At 41.1% G+C, this 22,336-nt stretch overlaps 1 protein-coding gene across 1 annotated transcript in view; it reads right to left on the reverse strand.

Annotated features, from left to right (window-relative positions):
- SLC4A8 (solute carrier family 4 member 8) overlaps positions 1-22,336 on the reverse strand; it is an 82,298-nt gene that overhangs the window by 31,599 nt on the left and 28,363 nt on the right. Inside the window, exons 5-11 of the mRNA XM_037845024.1 lie at positions 10,629-10,789; positions 9,334-9,522; positions 8,220-8,311; positions 7,135-7,292; positions 6,123-6,210; positions 5,035-5,181; positions 4,109-4,209 (exon numbers count right to left, since the gene is read on the reverse strand). Coding sequence (XP_037700952.1) covers positions 4,109-4,209; positions 5,035-5,181; positions 6,123-6,210; positions 7,135-7,292; positions 8,220-8,311; positions 9,334-9,522; positions 10,629-10,789 — 936 coding nt within the window. The remainder of the gene's footprint in view (positions 1-4,108; positions 4,210-5,034; positions 5,182-6,122; positions 6,211-7,134; positions 7,293-8,219; positions 8,312-9,333; positions 9,523-10,628; positions 10,790-22,336) is intronic.

The raw sequence follows: 22,336 nt of genomic DNA on the forward strand, positions 1-22,336 counted from the left end.
GTATTTACAGGCAAAGTGACATGATGTTGGTGATTTGTTTTAAAATAATCTAGAAAACAAAAACAAAACAATAATGTGGGGAGAAATAGGTGAAACGATGCAAAATGTTGGTAACTGTTAATGAGTACATGGAGGTTCATTATATCATTCTTTCTTTTATGTTTTTGAACTTTTCTACAATAAAAAGCTAGAACAAAAATAAGTAACTCGTTCATGGAAGGAAGCTTAGCAGTTTTTTCTTTCTTCCTCTATGCTTAGGAGCCTGGAGGAGCATGACAACACCTAGGACCTATATCTCCAGGGAGAAGGTCCAGCCAGCTCTCCATGCAAATACTCTCTCCTCTCATCTAACTAGGTACAGGGCGTGTGCCGATATGTGTGCATGGGGGCAGGCCTTGTTCTCTCTTACCCACTTTTTCCTCTGGTTTTGGTGGAGGTAGTTGGGATTCACCTTTCTTCACCTTAGAGCAGTTAACATCCACAATCTGGGTCTGGGCTTAGGGAAGATATGCAAAGCCAGCCCCTTGGACTGTATTAGTTTTAGCCCATCTGGCAAACCTAGCTTAAGTAAAGGAGTTGTCCACAGGATCTAACCTAGATCAGGCAAGTTATGCCTCAGGGCTTGGGGTCAAGACTTCAGTCAGTAATCAAGTGTCAGTTGGTTTTGCTTTCTATTCTGGGAAAATAGCCCCTCAAGGATGTTGCAGGTGGCAGCGATTCATCTGGGGCAGGATTCATGGGTTTCTGAGTCCTAAGCCAATACATCATCTTCTGTTCATGTTAATATCACCTCTTAATCACCAATAACCTTCCCCTGAAAGACATTATTCTGGGAGAAGCATCTCCTTCTGCAATAATGAGCCTCCACTCCACCACACCCAACTGAGGCAACTCCAATTGCTGCCATGACTGGTCAGCCTCTGGACTCAGGAGTCACCTTCTGGGAGAAGGAGCATCTGTGAGTAATAGACAAAAGATTTATGTGAAATGGATTTATGAGAAGCCAAAGGAAGGGAAGACACCTCTCTCTGCCTAGCAGTAATTAAAAGGGAAGAAAAGTATCTGAGATTTATATCAATGGTATAACTATAAATTAATAATTTCTGAATACTGTTTATCGAGTCAGTCTCATACTTCAAACATGCATAAAATCAGACCATAATCACACATTTGCCACAGATATTAATCAGGCAGGGATTTGAAACTTCCTTTCCCTTTCAACACTGTGCTTGTTGTTCAAGTCTTTGGGGGCAGGAGGCACACAGTAATATGAATTTAAGCTTGATGCAAGAAAGACTTACCAGTGTAGAGGGTCACTAGGCTCTGGAGCATTGACTTAGGGCGCCCTTCCCTGGAGGGCTTTAGGGACAGGCCAGTCATCCATTTGTCTGGTGTGCTTTGGAAGAAACCTGTTTGAAGTGTGGGGGGATCATCGAGATAGCAGCTCCTGATTCTTTCTTTCATTAACCCTTCCCAAAAGTGGCATCCCCAATAAAGGACACAAATCTACCCTGGAAAACCCCTTTCAAGAGTATCCTCCCTGCTGTGAGCCTTCTGGCCTGGGATCACTCTGGCCAGACCTTCCTCTATTATGTAAGGGAATGCAGTGGTATCACTTCCTGGGTCAATGTCAGGAGGTTCAAGACACTGTCTTAGCCCTGGCTTGGAGGTTCAGATAATACAGAATTCAGAGCACTGCTTTCTCTGTTTTCTACTTTAACTTCTTCCCCACTTTTCCTTGAATCTATCCCATCTTCAAATGCTTCTCCATCCAATGAGGATAATATCCCCCAAATCTCCAAATTTTGCCCTACGAGTATACAATACAAAATGCATAAAGCAGGTTTTCCACCTCCAAGAAACACAACTAATGGTTTGAAGAATTATAAAACCCAGGCTAATGTGTTTTTAGTCCGTGCAGTCCAGGAAGGTCTACAAATTTCTAGGACATCCATCTGCATGGAAAGTTTCATGTTTACCCCTATATTTTGAGATTGGGAAAGGTCCCAGAGTGGCATGGAACTATTGTCCTTGACACAGGTATTAGGCCACCAGGCCTAAAAGGCTACAATGAGAAGGAGCCCATGTTTTTTGATATCTTTAATTAAGGATTCTGAGGAAAATGTCAGGAGCTCAGGAAGAAGCAGTGTCTCCTACACAGAGCAGAACTAGGCTCTGGGCCCAGATAACCCTTCCTTTCAGCTTTGTCAATTCCAGAAGTTCCTGAACTCTATTTGAATTTGCAAGTAAATGTGCCTGGGGTTTGTGATTAGGCATGTGATAGTCCTGACAATATGGGATTTATTTATTACTTATTTATTTATTTTTTTGAGACTTTAGGCACCATTTCTGAGATTCTAGAACTGTGGGATAAATCCAATGGTCTCCTAAACTCTCATGTGGAATTGATTATAAGTGACCCACCTCAAAAGGCCTGGGGACCTAGTTTACTTTCTCCTTGACAACAAAAGAAACCTGAAATTTCAACTCTGCACAGATACCTGTTTGGGGGAAATCCTTTTGCCCTCAATTCTACTACTTTCAAATTCCTGAGGTGTGGACACCCTTTAAACCTAAAGGAGAAATCCTAATTCTGAAATACTATCGAATACATACTCAAGACCCTTCCCCTGCAAAATGCCACCTCTTCTAGGTCTCAATATTGGAACCCTTCCAATATCAGGCCTTTCCACCCAATTCAGACTACTCCTACCTTCAAAGAAAATGTTGCACTCACTTTTGGAGATTTCTCCCTCTTTCCAGTGACCATTTCCACTAGAGAGGCTCTCCTTTCCTCCACTCCTTCATACCCAGAGCCTAGCTATCTTCCCCCACCCTCTAAAACATTCTTCTAACCAGGAAACACTCCTTTGTCAGGACATTGCTAGTTAAATGCCATTCCCTTCTGCTTCTCTGTCTCCTCTCTTGGCTTCTCCCAGAATTTCCAAGGGTGGGAAAAAAAATCACTCTTCACAATTCCAAAACAAACAAACCTGAGTTTCCATTATACTCCACTGTGTAGAGTACTGAGGAAAGAAGAGTAAAGAAAGCAATATTCAAACAAGGACGATATGAAGAAGGTAAAAGCAAGGGCATGGAGAACATAAAGACTCCTCTCCATGATCCGAGTCCTGTCTTGAGAATCTCCATCCAGCAGATCCTCCTCAGACACAAGCACAACTTAGAGAGCCAGAGTCACGGTCTCAACTTTCTCCCATGATCTGGGAATACCTCTGGATACAACATCAACCTGAAATAACACCCTCTTTTACCACCTTCCTACCTGAGGAATAAAACCTCCTACTCTAGGGATCTGACTCCCTCACCTACCATAGAGGGCCTCATTCTTGGACAACCATTCTTAAAATCTTGCCCTAGAAGAGTATATTGCCTATTTTGAACTACACTCACTCTGAAGATAGTATCTATCTTCCTTCCCTAAAGGAGTTTCTTAACCCAGAATGATCACTCACCATTTATCCATACCTAGTCCATTCCATGCTATAGGAGAACATCACTAGAGAAACATTCATTCACTCATCCAGATATTCATTGAGTGCCTGTTCTGTGCCAGACACTGTGCTGGGTGCTGGGCCTATAATGGTTAGCAAGACAGATGGGGCCCCTGCCCTTATGGAGAAAACAGTGTAGCAGGAAAGATAACTAATCAAGCAATAATAGTAAAGTATGATTAGGGCTGTAATGGGAGTTCAATGCTGTGACATCGCATAGCAGGAATACCTAACCTTATCTATAGGGAGTCCTGGAAGGCTTTCCAAAGGAAATGATACCTAATCTGAGACAAAGGTTAAGTAGGAGTCAGCCAGAAGATGAGGAAGGGGGAGAGTGTTTAAATCAGAGAGAATAATGTGTGGAAAGGACTGAAGGTAAGACAAAAAACAAGGTAGGTGGTTTGAGAGCCTGAATAAATGAATACAGTGTTTTATATAATTTGTAATACTTATAGTCAGTGGTTCCATTTGAAAAGCCATTCTCAGCCAATGAACACACTACAAAGAAGAAGGCTGAAAGCAAAGAGGATGCCTCATTCCTTTACACAATTTTTGCCCAGTAAGCAGCATCAGCTCTGACATGTCCCAGAACTTACCGCCCAGTACGTTGAAGTTCTGGCCCACTGTGGCCTCCATGTGGCTCTGATTCTATGTGACAAATGTTTCCATTTGGAATGCCAGGCATTTTCCTTTTCTCCTATTAACAGAGGATCACAAAATTAGTAAAGTCATAGATCTGATCAGTCCTTCATGCTTACAGGGGGGAGTGGTGATTGGATAACCTCAAACCCAGCCCAAAATGCCCAAGTATTTCTCTGTAGCTTTAAAATGCATTTTCTGATTTGGAACAGTTTACTGACTTTCCTGGAAAAAAAAAGTATATATAATTTCTCCTCCTATCCACTAGTGTGGAGTTCTGATACCGCCTTGCCTAAAAAGAGAAAAATTGAGCCTTTGACATCAGATATGACCTAAGTTTAAGTTTCACATCTACCTCTGTAGAATCTTACTTTACTTTCAAACCTTGCCCTAGCAGATAGTTTTATGCTAAGTTTTATTCCTAATTTATAAAACTATAGATAATATCTGTTCAGGAAGTTACTGTGAAGATTAAATTAGCATTTGTAAAATGCCTGGCCCAGGGTCTATCACATGTCACATGCCAAAAAAGTATGTGGAAACCCTGTTAGCTCTCCCTATACAACTTGTTCTTTTCATTTGATGGCTTTCTACATGATGTGCTCCAAGAAATGTCCTCTCCTCTTCTCTCTGCCATTCCACATTAATCCTTCAAAACATGGCTTTAAATGCATCCCTGGTAAACCTGACCTATCCCATCAAACCTGAGCCAATCTATGTTTCTGCAGATTCATTTTTTGTCACTGTTCTGACCTTCTAGGTACCCCCAAAACATGGCCATGTTCTCCATTTACTTAGCATACATCCACATGGTCTTTGCTTTGTCCATGGCGGACACTCAGTAAGTGACACTAACCACTATTGACTGATATGCGTACATTACCTGGGAAGGGACATTTTTGGGTGGCTCAATTCTAATGGAAGGATCCCACTCCCCTGGAGGGAGTACTGTCACCTGGTCCAGGAACTCATCAATCCCTGCTAGAAGATCATCTCGCTCTTTTGCCTTATATGCCACATCATGAAAAATCTACGAAGAAAATATCCTCAGGAAAGTTGAAAGTAAAACAATGATCAATGGACATGGTGAAGGATCAATAAAACCTCTTGATTTTTATCTCTGTCATGGGACTGAGATTTGGAAAACTTGAATACTTAGAGAAATGCAAGGATAAAAGATAAAATAATTAAAAAATGAACTTGGAGATAAGCTAGATGGGTCAAACAGAACTAAATATATGTCTATTAGTATAGGAAGAGATAAGACATGACTCCAAAGTTGTACAATTCTCTTATCTCCTGAAAGAATGGAACAAATGGCATGATGCATGGAAAATGTTCCTGATCAAATGATTTAAAAAATTGGATGAATGTACTAATGAAGTTCCTTCATGAAAAAAGCCCCCCAATTACTTTTATAAGGAAGCTTATAAAACTGCCTCCTCTGCTCCCTATGATACAGGCCTTTCAGGAGCAGGGCAGTACTTCATGAGCAGGGTACTGCACCATGGGCAGCCAAAATATCTGGATGCCTTAGCTCAGACAGTCAGGACATTAACATTACAGTCCCAAGGTCATACTCCTGGTCCGTATACAAACTAGTTTCACTTATATAGAATGGGAGCTAGTTTCCTCAAGTAAATAGCTTAGATGCATTCATTAACCATCTTAATGTATTTTTCTTTAAGAATCTTACTTGGCAATAAAAAAATTTTCCAGAAAGAGATATCGCTGCATCCCCAGTTAGCCAAAAAAGGAAGAGATCATATAAGAAGAAAAATCCCCAGAAAGCTTGATCATCCCACAATAGGCTCCTAGAGAAGTGCCTGAATGGCTTCCCAGCAGTCATTGCAATTTTAATTATTTTATCCCCAATCCCTGACACAACCCCTGGCACAACCCCTGGCATTGAGTAAACCTTTAATTAATATTTACAGGATGAATGATTGAAAAGCAGAAAATGGTGCATACCTCATCTGTCATGATGGTGGCCATGGATCTGCCAATCTCATGGTACTGCTGAGCTTTCCCTACCGGACCCAATAAGATAAACAAAAACCTGGCAACATACACAGAGTATGAAATTATGTAAGTAAACAAAAAGAAATGGCATTTTATGCCTCTCTAAACAGCAGAGCACTTCCCTTTCCTAGCAAACAGAAATCATCCTAGTACCTTCAGTGAAAGGAGACATGCTGTTAATGGAGCAATAGGAGTTGCCTTGACCTAATAGCTCCACTGCAGGCATGAGAAGCTATTTGTATGACTCCATTCACTAATGTGTTTACATTTCTGAGAGTTTCCATAGACACATTTCCTTGCTATAGAAAGGACACCTTTTCAAATCATGGCATTTTAAATTAGAGTGCAGAGGCAAGGTTACCTGTATTCCATTTATTGCTCTAATAGGAAAATGATGGGGAAAGGAGAGGGATAAGGAAGTTGAAATGATCAAGCCCTATAGAGGAGTATTGTGTTCTGGACATCTGAATACTCTCTGTAATTAATGGGGCTCTGCTTAACCTGTATCACCACCTTCAGAGAACAGGAACAGCCTGATGAAAAAATGTGGGCATATCTGCAAACCGTACATACAATCCCTGCCACAACTGTGAAAAGAGACACCAATACCTTTGCTCAGGGACACTGCCCTGGGATACAGCTCTATAGAACTGAGAGAGGAAGGCTTAGAATTCCCATCGTAACAAGTCATTGGCCCTTGCTGTGCCCTTTGAATGCTCTTCAGTTCTCCACTTCTGATGCTGTAACTACTGTGCAGTCACAGCCTTAAAAATCTTAGAATTCTCCTGCATGGCAGTTAATCAAATATACCCAGTTTTCTGAGATCGCTGCTGAATTTTATAAGGCATTCCCAAAATTAATTAATCTTAAATTTTGGTGTTAAGTTGGTTTCTTCCACCAGAGCTCACACAAATTTGTACTTTAGATGGAATGTACTGAATTTTGTTATCTTTGTCTTTACCTTGTTGGGATTGGCACTTCCGTCAGGCCTGAGAGAAGAACAGCTGGAGACAGCCTCACAAAGGCAACAATGGGGTGGTCCAGAGTATCCACCTCTCCGACCAAGACATTGGAGGCCTCTGCCCCAGTGGGAATTTTTTTCATGAAATGAAGGTCCACCTGAAAATCCAAAAGAACCCTCAGACAACTTGGGAGCCATCCCCTCAAACATCAATCGGCCTTCTCATACTTTACATTCATGTGCCATTTCATAGTTTACCAATTGTTTTCTCACATTATCTCATTTGGTCCTTAAAATAACCTTGTAAAGTAAATAAGAAAAGTCTTACTAGCCCCATTAAATATATATATGAAGCAACTGAGACCCAGAGTGGTATTGATTTAAATTGGAATTTAAATCCAGATGTTTTGACTTAAATCTATTACAAATGTCTCCTCAAAGAGAAATGTTTTTGAAGCTCTGAGTCAAACTGTTTCCATTTTCAAATACTTGAATGCTTTGTCAGAGGTTTCCATTTTTTTCTAATGATCAGAGACATGACATGATACTATCCATGTTTTAGAAAAAGATAGTGTCAAAAGCAGACCAGAGCAAGGACAGACTGGTGGCAAGGAGAATAAGGCTTGAACCAGTCTCTGCAGTGAGGCACTACCATTGCAGCAGCCCCTCAGATGCCAAAGTCACAGTATCCAGGGACAGTTCCAACCATGAGGTAGTTTTAGGAAACAGTGGCCAAAATATCATTTTAGCAAAACCCTTGGAGGTAAAAGGGAGCAGCTGGAAAGTAGGTCCCAAAAAATAACTCTGAAAAATCAGGAGGTGTGTATCATGGAAAACTCTCAGTGGCTAGTCTGTTTCAGCATGTTGAATCTGGAGGAATATACTGATGAGTCACCTTCAACCAGGCTGGGATGAAAGGGAGTACACATGAGCATATGAGCCTCTTTTTCTCCAGAAGGGACTCTTGGTCTTGAAGAAAGGGTCTTGAAATACCAAAGCTTAATTACCCAGCTTCTGGTAACTGGACCCCAGGCTCCACTAGAGACAACTTCAGGCCTATAAGCCAACTTCCTGTTTCTGCTCACCTTGCTTAAATCCACTGGACTGTGTTCACAATTCCCTCCATTTTTTACTTCAAGATTTGTAGTTGGAACAGACTGAGGAGATACTGTTTGACCTATTTGGAGAAAATCAAACAGAGTTCTCTGAGTCTATAGCCTTTTCCCCTTTTGACCCACCCCCATCCATCATCAGTTGGCCATGACTATGCCCTGCAAAGCCAGCATGGAGAAGAGGTTGAGATGACTATGAAGCCTAGACCCACACATACCTATCTAGAGTTAGGGCTGAAGGAAGGATGAAGATATTATTACTTCTGCACCTTCTTCCTGAACACTGGTAGGATCACACTTGTGATCCTTTTCTGCCTCTATTAAGGCAGTAATCCTTAACCAGAAGTGCATATCAGAGACTCCTATGAAAGACTTTTAAAACTTATATAGATTCCCAGGCATATCCCCTGCATACTGTGATTCAGTAAATGTGAGAACCAGGAGATCAATATAGATTAGGCTCTTCCTGACCACAGAAAAGGGAAATTTATTGAGTGTTTACAACTCACCATGCACCATGATAAAGATTTTACATGGGTTAATTCACTGAAGCCTCACCAATAATCTTACAGGGTAGGTCCTCTTGTTATCTTTATTTTACAGATGAGAAAATGAGGCTTAAAGATGTTCAGTAAGTTGCCCAAGGTCACATCTTCTGCAAGTGGTAAAATCAGACTCTCAAGCCTAGAAGTCTGACTCAAGAGCCTACAGTACTGTATTTTAGCTCCCTAGTCTAAGACATTTGTTTGGTACTAAAAACCTCCTGCTGAACTTCTCTGGCCCCAAATTATCTCCAATGCAGATATTTCTCAAAAGCCATGTCTGTTCTGAGGCCACCCTGGGGCACAAGTCTCTCACCTCAGACCTACTGAGGTCTACCTAAGGCATTCACCCCTGGTGCCATGAGAGAGTTGGGTACCGTCCCAACCACCCATCTTACCAATCACCAAAAAGTACTAGCATTCTAAGTGGACATGGAAGCATGTTAGACAAATCTAGCCCTGCTCTCTAGCAACATGGCATCCCCAATTAGTTCTCAAACGTTTAATTTATAAAGAGAGAGAAGAATCACTCCAAAAATTCTTACCATTTTTATCCATCGAATGAGGATCAGACTGCTTCTTGCCAACCTCAGCAAAGGAGCGAACAATAGGAATGAGGTTGTTTCTCTTCTTTTCATTCTGATGATGATGCTTTTTGAGAAGGGCTTCCCGCACTTTAACCCTCACGCTGTCATTCAGGTCACTGGACAGTTCTTGCTGGTCCAAGATCAGGTCTGAAAATAGGTGCTGACATGAACACTCAACCTTGAGTCAATGGACCCAAGGGGACTAACGTCAGGTGGGACTGGGGATGAGGGGCAAGGGATAAGAGGAAGCAGTTCCGCCAGGGTCACTGAGGTGCAATTTCAGTTTCTGTGTCTGAAAGAGTTATTTGATGATAGCATCTGTGAAAAGTTATACTTTATTCATGTAACAAATCATTATTTTTAGGCATAGAAACTACTGGGCACTTAATATATGCCAGAAACTATACTATGAACTAATACTTATAAAAATACTGAGAAATAGGTATTATTGTTATGGTTTTCCAGATGAGGAAACTGAGGCCCAGTAAGTTACAAAATTGCCCAAGTTCCTACAGCTAGTAAGTTGAATACTTGAAATAGAGAAAGGTTTAGAGTAATCTTTATTTAATCTGCCCCTCTGAGCAGTGTCAAGCTGAGGGAGAAATCCCCATATGCACCCAGGTGTTTCTCAAACCCCATTCCCAAAACATAGTAACTTAACTCTCAACCACCCTGGGAAACTCCATCAGATTACTCCCTTCACACCTTGCTAAAGAAGTGGGGGTACTTTGTCTCAATTTCCTTTATGTCTTCCCTAGCTGCCATATTAAAAATATCTTCCTTTAACTCTCTTCAACTCCTTTTTCTCTTCACAACTCCCAATTGCCCCTTTCTCCAATTATTCCCAAAACATATCTCTATTGTTGCACTCACCTTAATTATTTCAATATCTATTTCCCTCATTAGAGGGTGAGCTCCTTGAGAGTAGGCACTGTGTCTTATCTTTCCCACCCCCTATCCCCAGCACATTGTCAAGCATACAGTAGATAGAAAATAAATACCTGCTGAGTGAACAAGCAAATGAAAGAATTAAAAATAAAAAAGAATAAGCACCGTGTCAATCTGAATTCCATAATAAGTCTGCGAAAGAAGTAGGGCAATTTATTAGTCTGAAATCCATCCACAGCCAAGGATGTTGAGATTGGGAAGGTTAAGTCACTTGCCTAAGGACACAAAGCCACTTTATTCTTTTCTTCACACTACACCTCTTAATTTACATGAAAATTCCTCTGTTTTTCCTCACCTAACCTTACCTGAAATTTCTTCTATGCTGTTTGCACGCATATCCAGAAGGACTGTTCCATTAATAAGGCAGCTTCTTAGTTCAAAGAGACTGTGCAATGAAAGGGTTGCCACGTATGGCTTGCTCCAACGTTCTCCCCCATCCTCAACATCTTCTTCAAACTTCAGCCACCTGAAAGCATAACAAATAACTGGATGCTAAAAGTAGAACATGAACACTTTTCCAGAGAGAATCTTTAATGGAAGCTACAAAGAAAGATACTTGGATAATCATATTGAATATACTAAGATTTAACCTGTATGTTCGGGGTACATTGATAAGTGAAAAAATCAGGCTATAAAACAGTGCAAAACTGAGTTTGATTCCATTTTTGCTTACATAAATTTGTAAAAAAAAAATTTGTACACACATGCATTAGGACAAAAATGTTATATATTCCTCATTATCCCTGGGGTAGTGGGATTACAGATCATTTTCTCTTTCTTTCTTTCTTTCTTTCTTTCTTTTGCTATCTTTATTTTCTAATTTTCTATAATGAGCATGGATTACTTGTAAACTTAAAAAATAGATCTAATCTATACCCTTTGGATACACTGAAGAATCACATAAATAATATGCAATATTTTTGTTTGTTAAAAAGCCAATCACATAAAAAAAGTATGTTACTAATGTAAGATGTTAATAATAGGGGAAATTGGATGTGGGATATATGGAAACTCTCTGTATTATCTTCTCAATTTTTTGGTAAATCTCAAACTGTTCTTAAAATAAAAGTCTATTGGCGGACTATTTCCATGTTGTGCTCTGAACATGCCGCCATTCAGAGAAGCTTCTGATTTCAGGGCAACATGACTCAACTTCCCCACCCTGAAGGTAAGCCCTATAATAAAAGCTCATGTCTCAGAACGTGTCTGGTGCTTTCTTTAGTCCTTTGGCTACAAAAGCTCTCTTGGGCCATGACAATTGGCATGCCAGCCTGGAGACTAAAGAAATCCCAGCCACTGAAGACATGAACTTTGGGAAGGGAAAGGGGAAGTCCCCGGGTGGGATACTGGAGTGGCCTGTGACACTTCTGTGGGGAGGGGTGGCTACCCTCCTAGATGAATGGGGTCTGCCGAGGGAGTATGGAGATGCATATGACTCTTCAGCTGGACTAATAGTTCTCCTGCTACAGGCCGCACGACTAGTAGGATTTCGTGAGAAAAAGGAAAGCCACCAGGCTGCTGCAGCCATAGCCTGGCTGTTCTCAGAGGCTGTGTGTGCAGCTACAGAAAAGGCCTTAAAGGCCGATGTGGCAGTCTGCCACTTAGAAGAACCGAAGTTAGAAAGGGATACGTAATTGATCCAAGCTGAATTGAAAGGTGCTCTGCATAAAAGTTTAGAAATACTGACATGCCAGTACACTAGAGTAAGAGGGCATAAGCTGCCCAAAGGGCAAATTAGGCATACCCTAGCTTCCCCTGACTGGAACCCTAAAGTATGGAACCCTGTTGATTCCTCATCAAAAGATGATGAGCCCCCTTCCGACTGGGAAATTAAAACTGAGGAAAACAAGCATGTGCGTTCTCTGATCCAACAAAAGATGCCTTCCCCGAGATGTACTGTGGCAATATATCAGTATAAATTACCAGGGTCATTTAATAGCCCTGTCTGGCCAATGGAAAAAAACTAATGGGACCTGGCAAATGACTATTAATTATGTCAAACTTAATTTAATAACTTCTTTGTTTGCAGCTGTGTTGAATACAGCTATGTTGTTGCAGGATATGAGTACTCAATTAAGCCAATTTCACTTTGTGTTAAACCTTCCCAAAGCTTATCTTAATATTTTAGATCTCTCCAGCCAGACTGCGTCCACCTTCACATGGGAAAACCAACAATGGGCATTTGCTGTGCTTCCACAAGGATACCTCCATAGTCCCACCATCTGCCATGGACTGGTAGCACAAGATTTAAAGAAAAGGACACCTCCTATGTTTCACTATAATGATGATATCATGCTAACCAGTAATTCTTTTCCAGAACTAGAAATTGCCGCTAGCACAGTGGTGATCCACCTTGAAAGTCGATGATGGGCAATAAATCAAAGTGAATTACAAGAGCCTGGACATTCTATCAACTTCTTGGGTATTGTCTGGCTGAGTAAAACTAAAGCTATTCCATGACTCCCAGGGAGGAATGTAGACCTGGCACCGTGGGACGGAGAACATCTTCTTGACCAAAAGGGGGATGTGAAAGGAAATGAAATAAGCTTCAGTGGCAGAGAGATTCCAAAAGGAGCCGAGAGGTCACTCTGGTGGGCACTCTTATGCACACTTTAGACAACCCTTTTTAGGTTCTAAAGAATTGGGGTAGCTGGTGGTGGATACCTGAAACTATCAAACTGCAACCCAGAACCCATGAATCTCGAAGACAGTTGTATAAAAATGTAGCTTATGAGGGGTGACAATGGGATTGGGAAAGCCATAAGGACCAAACACCACTTTGTCTAGTTTATGGATGGATGTGTAGAAAAGTAGGGGAGGGAAACAGACAGACAAAGGTACCCAGTGTTCTTTTTTACTTCAATTGCTCTTTTTCACTCTAATTATTATTCTTGTTATTTTTGTGTGTGTGCTAATGAAGGTGTCAGGGATTGATTTAGGTGATGAATGTACAACTATGTAATGGTACTGTAAACAATCGAAAGTACAATTTGTTTTGTATGACTGCGTGGTATGTGAATATAGCTCAATAAAATGATGATTTAAAAAAAAAAAAAAAAAAAAAAAAAAAAAAAAAACTAAAGCTATTCCTGTAGCTGTTGTTAAAATACAAAGTTATCCTATACTGCTAACTCCTAAACAATTAATAGCTTTTCTTGGTTTATGAGGTTATTGGAAACTGTTTATACTCTATTTAAAAATTTTAAAACCTTTGTACACCCTAATTAGAAAAGCATGGGAATGGGATTCTCCATGGCAGGCTATGTTTATAAAAACACGAGCACAGGCTTTAAGGCGACCCCGATACATCCTGTGAATTGGATGCGGCCAGTGCCAATATTGGCTTTGCATGGGGTTTGTGGCAAAGGCAACAGGCTAAATGTGTAACTATTAGATTCTGGTCCCAACTTTGGAAGGGCACAGAATTCAGATATAGCCCATTGGAAAAGCAATTGTGTGCGGCTTATAATGCTCTGTTACAAGTGGAAGGTTTAACTCAAAGGTGCCCAGTGGCCACACTCATACAGGGGTGGACACAGGAGACTATAAATAAGCCCCATTCGGGGAGTGCTCGGCTAAGCACACTGACAAAATGGAAAGCCTATGTCCTACAATGCCAAATTTTTAACAATAGTCCTGTGAGTGCAGAGATGCATGAAATTTTAGGACCAGTCTCCCATGTGAAAGAGCAGCATGCCCTGCCTCCTGTTGATCCTCCCGAGGTGGCTCCTCCCATGCCCACCACTGATGGACAAGCGAGTATACCTGACTCTGCATGGTATACTAACGAATTGGCACTTGGGTAACATGCTACTTGGACAGCCATGACTGTCCAGCCAAGTACTGACATCAACTGGTGGGAAACTGGAACTTTGCAAAGCAGCCAGTGGGCTGCGCTGCAGGCTGTACAGATGGTAATTGTCCATGAACCAGGAGACACCTTGACTGTCTGCTCAGATAAATGGGCCGTATATATCGAGGCCTAACAATATGGATGGCCACGTGGAAGCAGGAGCAATGGACGGTAGTCAACTGCCCTCTATGGGGGAAGGAACTGTGGGAAGACATCTGGGCAGCCTGCCAGAAATGTAAGGTAACTGCTTTCCATATTTCTGCCCATAATGTTAACTCATTGCCAGGTAATGCAGATGTGATGCCCTAGCGAAATTCCACAACCTAACAGCAATGTTGCAAGAGGCGGCGACTGAATGGCTGCATCGGAAAACCGAGCATCCAGGGTACCAGACCCTGTGGAAGCTGGTGCAGCTGTTTCAGCTGCCTATCGCCCGACAAGAGTTAAAAGGAGTAGAGGACGCTTGCCCCTCCTGCTCGCTACGACGGCCCAGAATGCTTCCTCACTGACTTGGACCCATTGGCCGAGACCAGATTCCTCTCACCTGGTGGCAAGTAGATCATATTGGCCCCTTCCCCTGTCCAAAGGGGCAAAATACACCTTCACCACTGTAGATACAGCTACAGGACTGCTGCTGGCCTTCCCAGGGGTCAAGACCAACTAGTGAGCTACCATACGTAGCTTAAAAAAAAAATTAAGTGCCTTTTCCAGGGTTCCCACACATGGACAGTGATAAGGGGACCCCCTTCACCAGAACATAATGTCCTTCGGACCTTTCACTTGCCCTATAATCCCACAGCAACTGGGTTAATTGAAAGAATGCATGGCCTTTTTTTTTTTTTTTTTTTTTTTAACTTTCCCTTCTTTTTTAAGTCAACTGTATGAAAAAAAAGTTAAAAAGAAAACAAACATACAATAAAAGAACATTTCAAAGAGAACATAACAAAGGAGTAAGAAAAAGACAACTAACCTAAGATAACTGCTTAACTTCCAACATGTTCCTACTTTACCCCAAGAAAGTTACCTAATATAGCAACATTTCTGTGAACTTGCTCCTACTATATCCATCAGAAATTAACAGACCATAGTCATTCCTGGGCATCCCCAGAACGTTAAATAGCTTATCTGTTCTTCTTGGATTATTGTTCCCCCTTCCTTAATTGCTCTCTATTGCTAGTTCCCCTACATTCTACATTATAAACCATTTGTTTTACATTTTTCAAAGTTCACATTAGTGGTAGCATATAATATTTCTCTTTTTGTGCCTGGCTTATTTCGCTTAGCATTATGTCCTCAAAGTTCATCCATGTTGTCATATGTTTCACGAGATCGTTCCTTCTTACTGCCGCGTAGTATTCCATCGTGTGTATATACCACATTTTATTTATCCACTCATCTGTTGAAGGACATTTGGGTTGTTTCCATCTTTTGGCAATTGTGAATAATGCTGCTATGAACATTGGCGTGCAGATATCTGTTCATGTCACTGCTTTCCGATCTTCCGGGTATATACCGAGAAGTGCAATTGCTGGATCGAATGGTAACTCTATATCTAGTTTTCTAAGGAACTGCCAGACTGACTTCCAGAGTGGCTGAACCATTATACAGTCCCACCAACAGTGAATAAGAGTTCCAATTTCTCCACATCCCCTCCAGCATTTGTAGTTTCCTGTTTGTTTAATGGCAGCCATTCTAACCGGTGTTAGATGGTATCTCATTGTGGTCTTAATTTGCATCTCTCTAATAGCTAGTGAAGCTGAACATTTTTTCATGTGTTTCTTGGCCATTTGTATTTCCTCTTCAGAGAACTGTTTTTTCATATCTTTTGCCCATTTTATAATTGGACCGACTGCACTATTGTCATTGAGTTGTAGGATTTCTTTATATATGCAAGATATCAGTCTTTTGTCAGATACATGGTTTCCAAAAATTTTTTCCCATTGAGTTGGCTGCCTCTTTACCTTTTTGAGAAATTCCTTTGAGGTGCAGAAACTTCTAAGCTTGAGGAGTTCCCATTTATCTATTTTCTGTTTTGTTGCTTGTGCTTTGGGTGTAAAGTCTAGGAAGTGGCCGCCTAATACAAGGTCTTGAAGATGTTTTCCTACATTATCTTCTAGGAGTTTTATGGTACTTTCTTTTATATTGAGATCTTTGGTCCATTTTGAGTTAATTTTTGTGTAGGGGGTGAGGTAGGGGTCCTCTTTCATTCTTTTGGATATGGATATCCAACTCTCTCAGCCCCATTTGTTGAAAAGACCATTATGACTCAGTTCAGTGACTTTGGGGGGCCTTATCAAAGATCAGTCGGCCATAGATCTGAGGGTCTGTCTCCGAATTCTCAATTCGATTCCATTGATCTATATGTCTATCTTTGTGCCAGTACCATGCTGTTTTGGCAACTGTGGCTTTATAATAAGCTTCGAAGTCAGGGAGTGTAAGTCCTCCCACTTCGTTTTTCTTTTTTAGAGTGTCTTTAGCAATTCGAGGCATCTTCCCTTTCCAAATAAATTTGATAACTAGCTTTTCCAAGTCTGCAAAGTAGGTTGTTGGAATTTTGATTGGGATTGCATTGAATCTGTAGATGAGTTTGGGTAGAATTGACATCTTAATGACATTTAGTCTTCCTATCCATGAACATGGAATATTTTTCCATCTTTTAAGGTCCCCTTCTATTTCTTTTAGTAGAGTTATGTAGTTTTCTTTGTATAGGTCTTTTACATCTTTGGTTAAGTTGATTCCTAGGTACTTGATTTTTTTAGTTGCTATTGAAAATGGTATCTTTTTCTTGAGTGTCTCTTCAGTTTGTTCATTTCTAGCATATAGAAACATTACTGACTTATGTGCATTAACCTTGTATCCCGCTACTTTGCTAAATTTGTTTATTAGCTCTAGTAGCTGTATCGTCGATTTCTCAAGGTTTTCTAGATATAAGATCATATCATCTGCAAACAATGACAGTTTTACTTCTTCTTTTCCAATTTGGATGCCTTTTATTTCTTTGTCTTGCCGGATTGCCCTGGCTAGCACTTCCAGCACAATGTTGAATAACAGTGGTGATAGCGGGCATCCTTGTCTTGTTCCTGATCTTAGAGGGAAGGCTTTCAGTCTCTCACCATTGAGTACTATGCTGGCTGTGGGTTTTTCATATATGCTCTTTATCATGTTGAGGAAATTTCCTTCAATTCCTACCTTTTGAAGTGTTTTTATCAAAAAGGGATGTTGGATTTTGTCAAATGCTTTTTCAGCATCTATTGAGATGATCAATTGATTTTTCCCTTTTGACTTGTTAATGTGTTGTAATACATTGATTGTTTTTCTTATGTTGAACCATCCTTGCATGCCTGGAATAAATCCCACTTGGTCATGGTGTATGATTTTTTTAATGTGTCTTTGGATTCGGTTTGCAAGTATTTTGTTGAGGATTTTTGCATCTATATTCATTAGGGAGATTGGCCGGTAGTTTTCCTTTTTTGTAGCATCTTTGCCTGGTTTTGGTATTAGATTGATGTTAGCTTCATAAAATGAGTTAGGTAGTGTTCCATTTTCTTCAATGTTTTGAAAGAGTTTGAGTAAGATTGGTGTCAGTTCTTTCTGGAAAGTTTGGTAGAATTCCCCTGTGAAGCCATCTGGCCCTGGGCATTTATTTGTGGGAAGATTTTTGATGACTGATTGGATCTCTTTGCTTGTGATGGGTTGGTTGAGGTCTTCTATTTCTTCTCTGGTCAGTCTAGGTTGTTCATATGTTTCCAGGAAATTGTCCATTTCCTCTACATTATCCAGTTTGTTGCCATACAGTTGTTCATAGTATCCTCTTGTAATTTTTTTAATTTCTTCAGGATCTGCAGTTATGTCACCTTTTTCATTCATTATTTTGTTGATATGGGTCTTCTCTCTTTTTGATTTTGTCAGTCTAGCTAGGGGCTTGTCAATCTTGTTGATCTTCTCAAAGAACCAACTTTTGGTGATATTTATCCTCTCTATTGTTTTTTTGTTCTCTATGTCATTTATTTCTGCTTTAATCCTTGTTATTTCTTTTCTTGTACTTGGTTTAGGATTGGTTTGCTGTTCATTTTCTAGCCTCTTCAGTTGATCCATTAGTTCTTTGATTTTGGCTCTTTCTTCCTTTTTAATATATGCGTTTAGTGCTATAAATTTCCCCCTTAGCACTGCTTTTGCTGCATCCCATAGGTTTTGGTATGTTGTGTTCTCATTTTCATTCGTCTCTATATATTTAGCAATTTCTCTTGCTATTTCTTCTTTAACCCACTGATTGTTTAGGAGTGTGTTGTTTAACCTCCAGGTATTTGTGAATTTTCTAAGTCTCTGATGGTTATTGACTTCTAATTGTATTCCATTGTGGTCAGAGAATGTGCTTTGAATAATTTCAATCTTTTTAAATTTATTGAGGCTTGTTTTATGTCCCAGCATATGATGTATTCTGGAGAAAGTTCCATGAGCACTAGAAAAGTATGTGTATCCTGGTGATTTGGGATGTAATGTCCTGTAGATGTCTGTTAAATCTAATTCATTTATCAGATTGTTTAGGTTTTCAATTTCCTTATTGGTCTTCTGTCTGGTTGATCTATCTATAGGAGAGAGTGATGTGTTGAAGTCTCCCACAATTATTGTGGAAACATCAATTGCTTCCTTTAGTTTTGCCAGTGTTTCTCTCATGTATTTTGTGGCACCTTGGTTGGGTGCATAGACATTTACGATTGTTATTTCTTCTTGCTGAATTGCCCCTTTTATTAGTACGTAGTGGCCTTCTTTGTCTCTCAAAACATCCCTGCATTTGAAGTCTATTTTATCTGAGATTAATATTGCTACACCTGCTTTCTTTTGGCTGTAGCTTGCATGAAATATTTTTTTCCATCCTTTCACTTTCAGTTTCTTTGTGTCCCTGTGTCTAAGATGAGTCTCTTGTATGCAACATATTGATGGTTCATTTTTTTTGATCCATTCTGCGAATCTATATCTTTTAATTGGGGAGTTTAATCCATTTACATTCAACGTTCTAACCGTGAAGGCATTTCTTGAATCAGCCATCTTATCCTTTGGCTTATGTTTGTCATATTTTTCCCTTCTGTCTATTAATATCCTTTATTGTACCCATACCGAATCTCTTTAGTACTGAACCTTTCTCCAAGTCTCTCTGTCCTTTCTTTGTTTCTCTGTCTGTAGGGCTCCCTTGAGTATCTCCAGTAGGTCAGGTGTCTTGTTAGCAAATTCTCTCAGCATTTGTTTGTCTGTGAAAAATTTAAGCTCTCCCTCAAATTTGAAGGAGAGCTTTGCTGGATAAAGTATTCTTGGCTGGAAATTTTTCTCACTCAGAATTTTAAATATATCGTGCCACTGCCTTCTCGCCTCCATGGTGGCTGCTGAGTAGTCCCTACTTAGTCTTATGCTGTTTCCTTTGTATGTGGTGAATTGCTTTTCTCTTGCTGCTTTCAGAACTTGCTCCTTCTCTTCTGTGTTTGATAGTGTGATCAGTATATGTCTCGGAGTGGGTTTATTTTGATTTATTCTATTTGGAGTTCGCTGAGCATTTATGATTTGTGTATTTATGTTGTTTAGAAGATTTGGGAAGTTTTCCCCAACAATTTCTTTGAATACTCTTCCTAGACCTTTACCCTTTTCTTCCCCTTCTGGGACACCAATGAGTCTTATATTTGGACGTTTCATATTATCTATCATATCCCTGAGGTCCATTTCGATTTTTTCAATTTTTTTCCCCATTCTTTCTTTTATGCTTTCATTTTCCATTCTGTCATCTTCGAGGTCACTGATTCGTTGTTCAACTTCCTCTAGTCTTGTACTATGAGTGTCCAGAATCTTTTTAATTTGGTCAACAGTTTCTTTAATGTCCATAAGATCATCCATTTTTTTATTTAGTCTTGCAATGTCTTCTTTATGCTCTTCTAGGGTCTTCTTGATTTCCTTTATCTCCCGTACTATGGTCTCATTGTTCATCTTTAGTTCTTTGAGTAGCTGCTCTAGGTGCTGTGTCTCTTCTGGTCTTTTGATTTGGGTGCTTGGGCTTGGGTTATCCATATCGTCTGGTTTTTTCATATGCTTTATAATTTTCTGTTGTTTTTGGCCTCGTGGCATTTGCTGAACTTGATAGGGTTCTTTTAGGATTTGTAGACCAATTGAAGTCCTTATCTCTAATTTATCAGATCTACAGCTTCGTGGAGTACACTTTCTCTAACTAACCAGCAGGTGGCGTCCACGAGCCACCTGTTCTCCACAAGCCAGTTCTCCCCTGCTTAGCCTTTTTGGTGAGTGGGGGAGTGAGTCTTGTGGGGTCCAATTGGTGTACCAAGCTTGCGTGTGTAGTTGGTGTTGCCTGCCCTGTATATGGGGCGTGTTTCTGGGCAGTCAGGGAGGGGGGGTGGCTCTAACAATCAAATCTCCCTGGTGATGCTAGAGTTTTAAAGCTGCTGCAATAGTCTAATCCTTCAGTTCAGTCCTGCCACAGTTTGTCTCTGCCACTGACCCACAAGTCCTTGGTATTGGTGTATGGCTCCTGAGACTTGCAAGTGGGCCCCTCTTCCAGGCCGTGCACCCCGGGTCCTCTGTTGAGGGATGACTGTGCTATGTCACAGGTGAGTGCCGTCCCCCCAGGGCAGTTCTGGGCTGCTGGGCTGTGTAGGGAGGCTCCCAGTCTGCTGAAATGATGGCTGAATGGGGCTTTGTTAATTCACACTGCTCTACCTTCCCAACTCTGGGACAATCAGCTGAGGTTGCAGGGAAGGCTAATGTCCACGCCCAGTTTTGTGGTGTGTGCCTGTTATTTGAAGCACTTCCGTCACACTGGGTTGTCTGGGGCAGTTCTGGGCTATGGGGCTGGCGATGGGCAGGAGTGTTTCCTGTCCACCAGGATGATGGCTGTGAGCGGACACCCCCCTTTTCTTGGGAAGTTGTGGTGTTTAGTGAATTTTCTCAGCCACTGGATTATTGTGTTTTGTCTCAGAGCTCTCCTAGTTCTGCTCTTGACTTGACCTGCCCAAATAGCAAGTCTTTGAAGCTTTCTGTATTGGGCTTCTTAGAGTAATTGTTTTAGAAAAAGAAAAAAGGATTAAAACAAACAAACAAACAAACAAACAAAAAAAAAAAAACAAAAAAACAAAAAAAAAACGGGCCCTCCTCAGAGATCTAATGGGTTATTGAAATGCTAAGAGACAAAGCAACCAGGGCCATTAAGGAGAGGTCCACAGGGCAGAGAGATCAGCTTTTCTTCAGGATTTGCATATGCGCCTCAGGGCCCTTCCCCTTTCTATGTTCACCAGAACTCCAAAAATCCTCCGCTTTTATTTTGGAGTTTTTCGTGTTGTTTTTTTTCTATGCCTGTCTCCTCTCTGCTGGGCTGGCTGCTCTCAGATTCTCTGGTGTCTGGTCTCAGTCTATCTATGGTTGGAGTTTGAATCAGTAGAATGAGTTTCCGATAAGGGCTGCCACTACAGTTCTCCCTTCTCCTTCCCGGAGCTGACAGCCCCTCCTCCCCCGGGACTGAGCCTGGCAGGGAGGGGCGCGGGTCCCCTGGCCGCAAAAACTTACAGATTTCGCTGATCTCAGCAGTTCCAAGTTTTCATGAGTGTTGTATGAAGTATGCCCAAAGTCAGATTGCTCTGTGGTGTCCAGTCCATGCAGTTCTTGGCTTTCTACCTACTTTCCGGAGGAGTAACTAAAACATACAGCTCACCAGTCTGCCATCTTGCCCCGCCTCCATGGCCTTTTAAAGGAACACTTAAAGGATGATAGAAACTCCTTACAACAATGGACTGGACGACTGTACCAGCATTAACTCCAGACCCAAAGCAGCGGCTCCCACTCCTGTGGAAATGGTAACTGTGGGGCCCATAAGGGGACCAGCTGCCCTCAAGCCACAGCAAGGCAACAATAATAATCTGCTCTTGCCTGTGCCACAAACACCAGAAATTGGGGAAAATAAGGTCAAATGGCTCTGGTTCTGGCCCATGCAGCCAAGTTGGTTGAGAATCCTAAGTCCGTGGGGTATTTATTGTGCCAAAGGTTATGTGTATTCCCCGTCTGGGGCCCCCATACCCCCAGGGAACTGTATGAATAACTTTGCAACCCTAAGCTAACTGTAGATCTGACCCCGAAGGGCTCCCTACAGGGGGAGAAAGCAGGGCATTTAAA

Source organism: Choloepus didactylus, chromosome 8 (genome assembly GCF_015220235.1).
Source record: "Choloepus didactylus isolate mChoDid1 chromosome 8, mChoDid1.pri, whole genome shotgun sequence".
Taxonomy (NCBI): domain Eukaryota; kingdom Metazoa; phylum Chordata; class Mammalia; order Pilosa; family Megalonychidae; genus Choloepus; species Choloepus didactylus.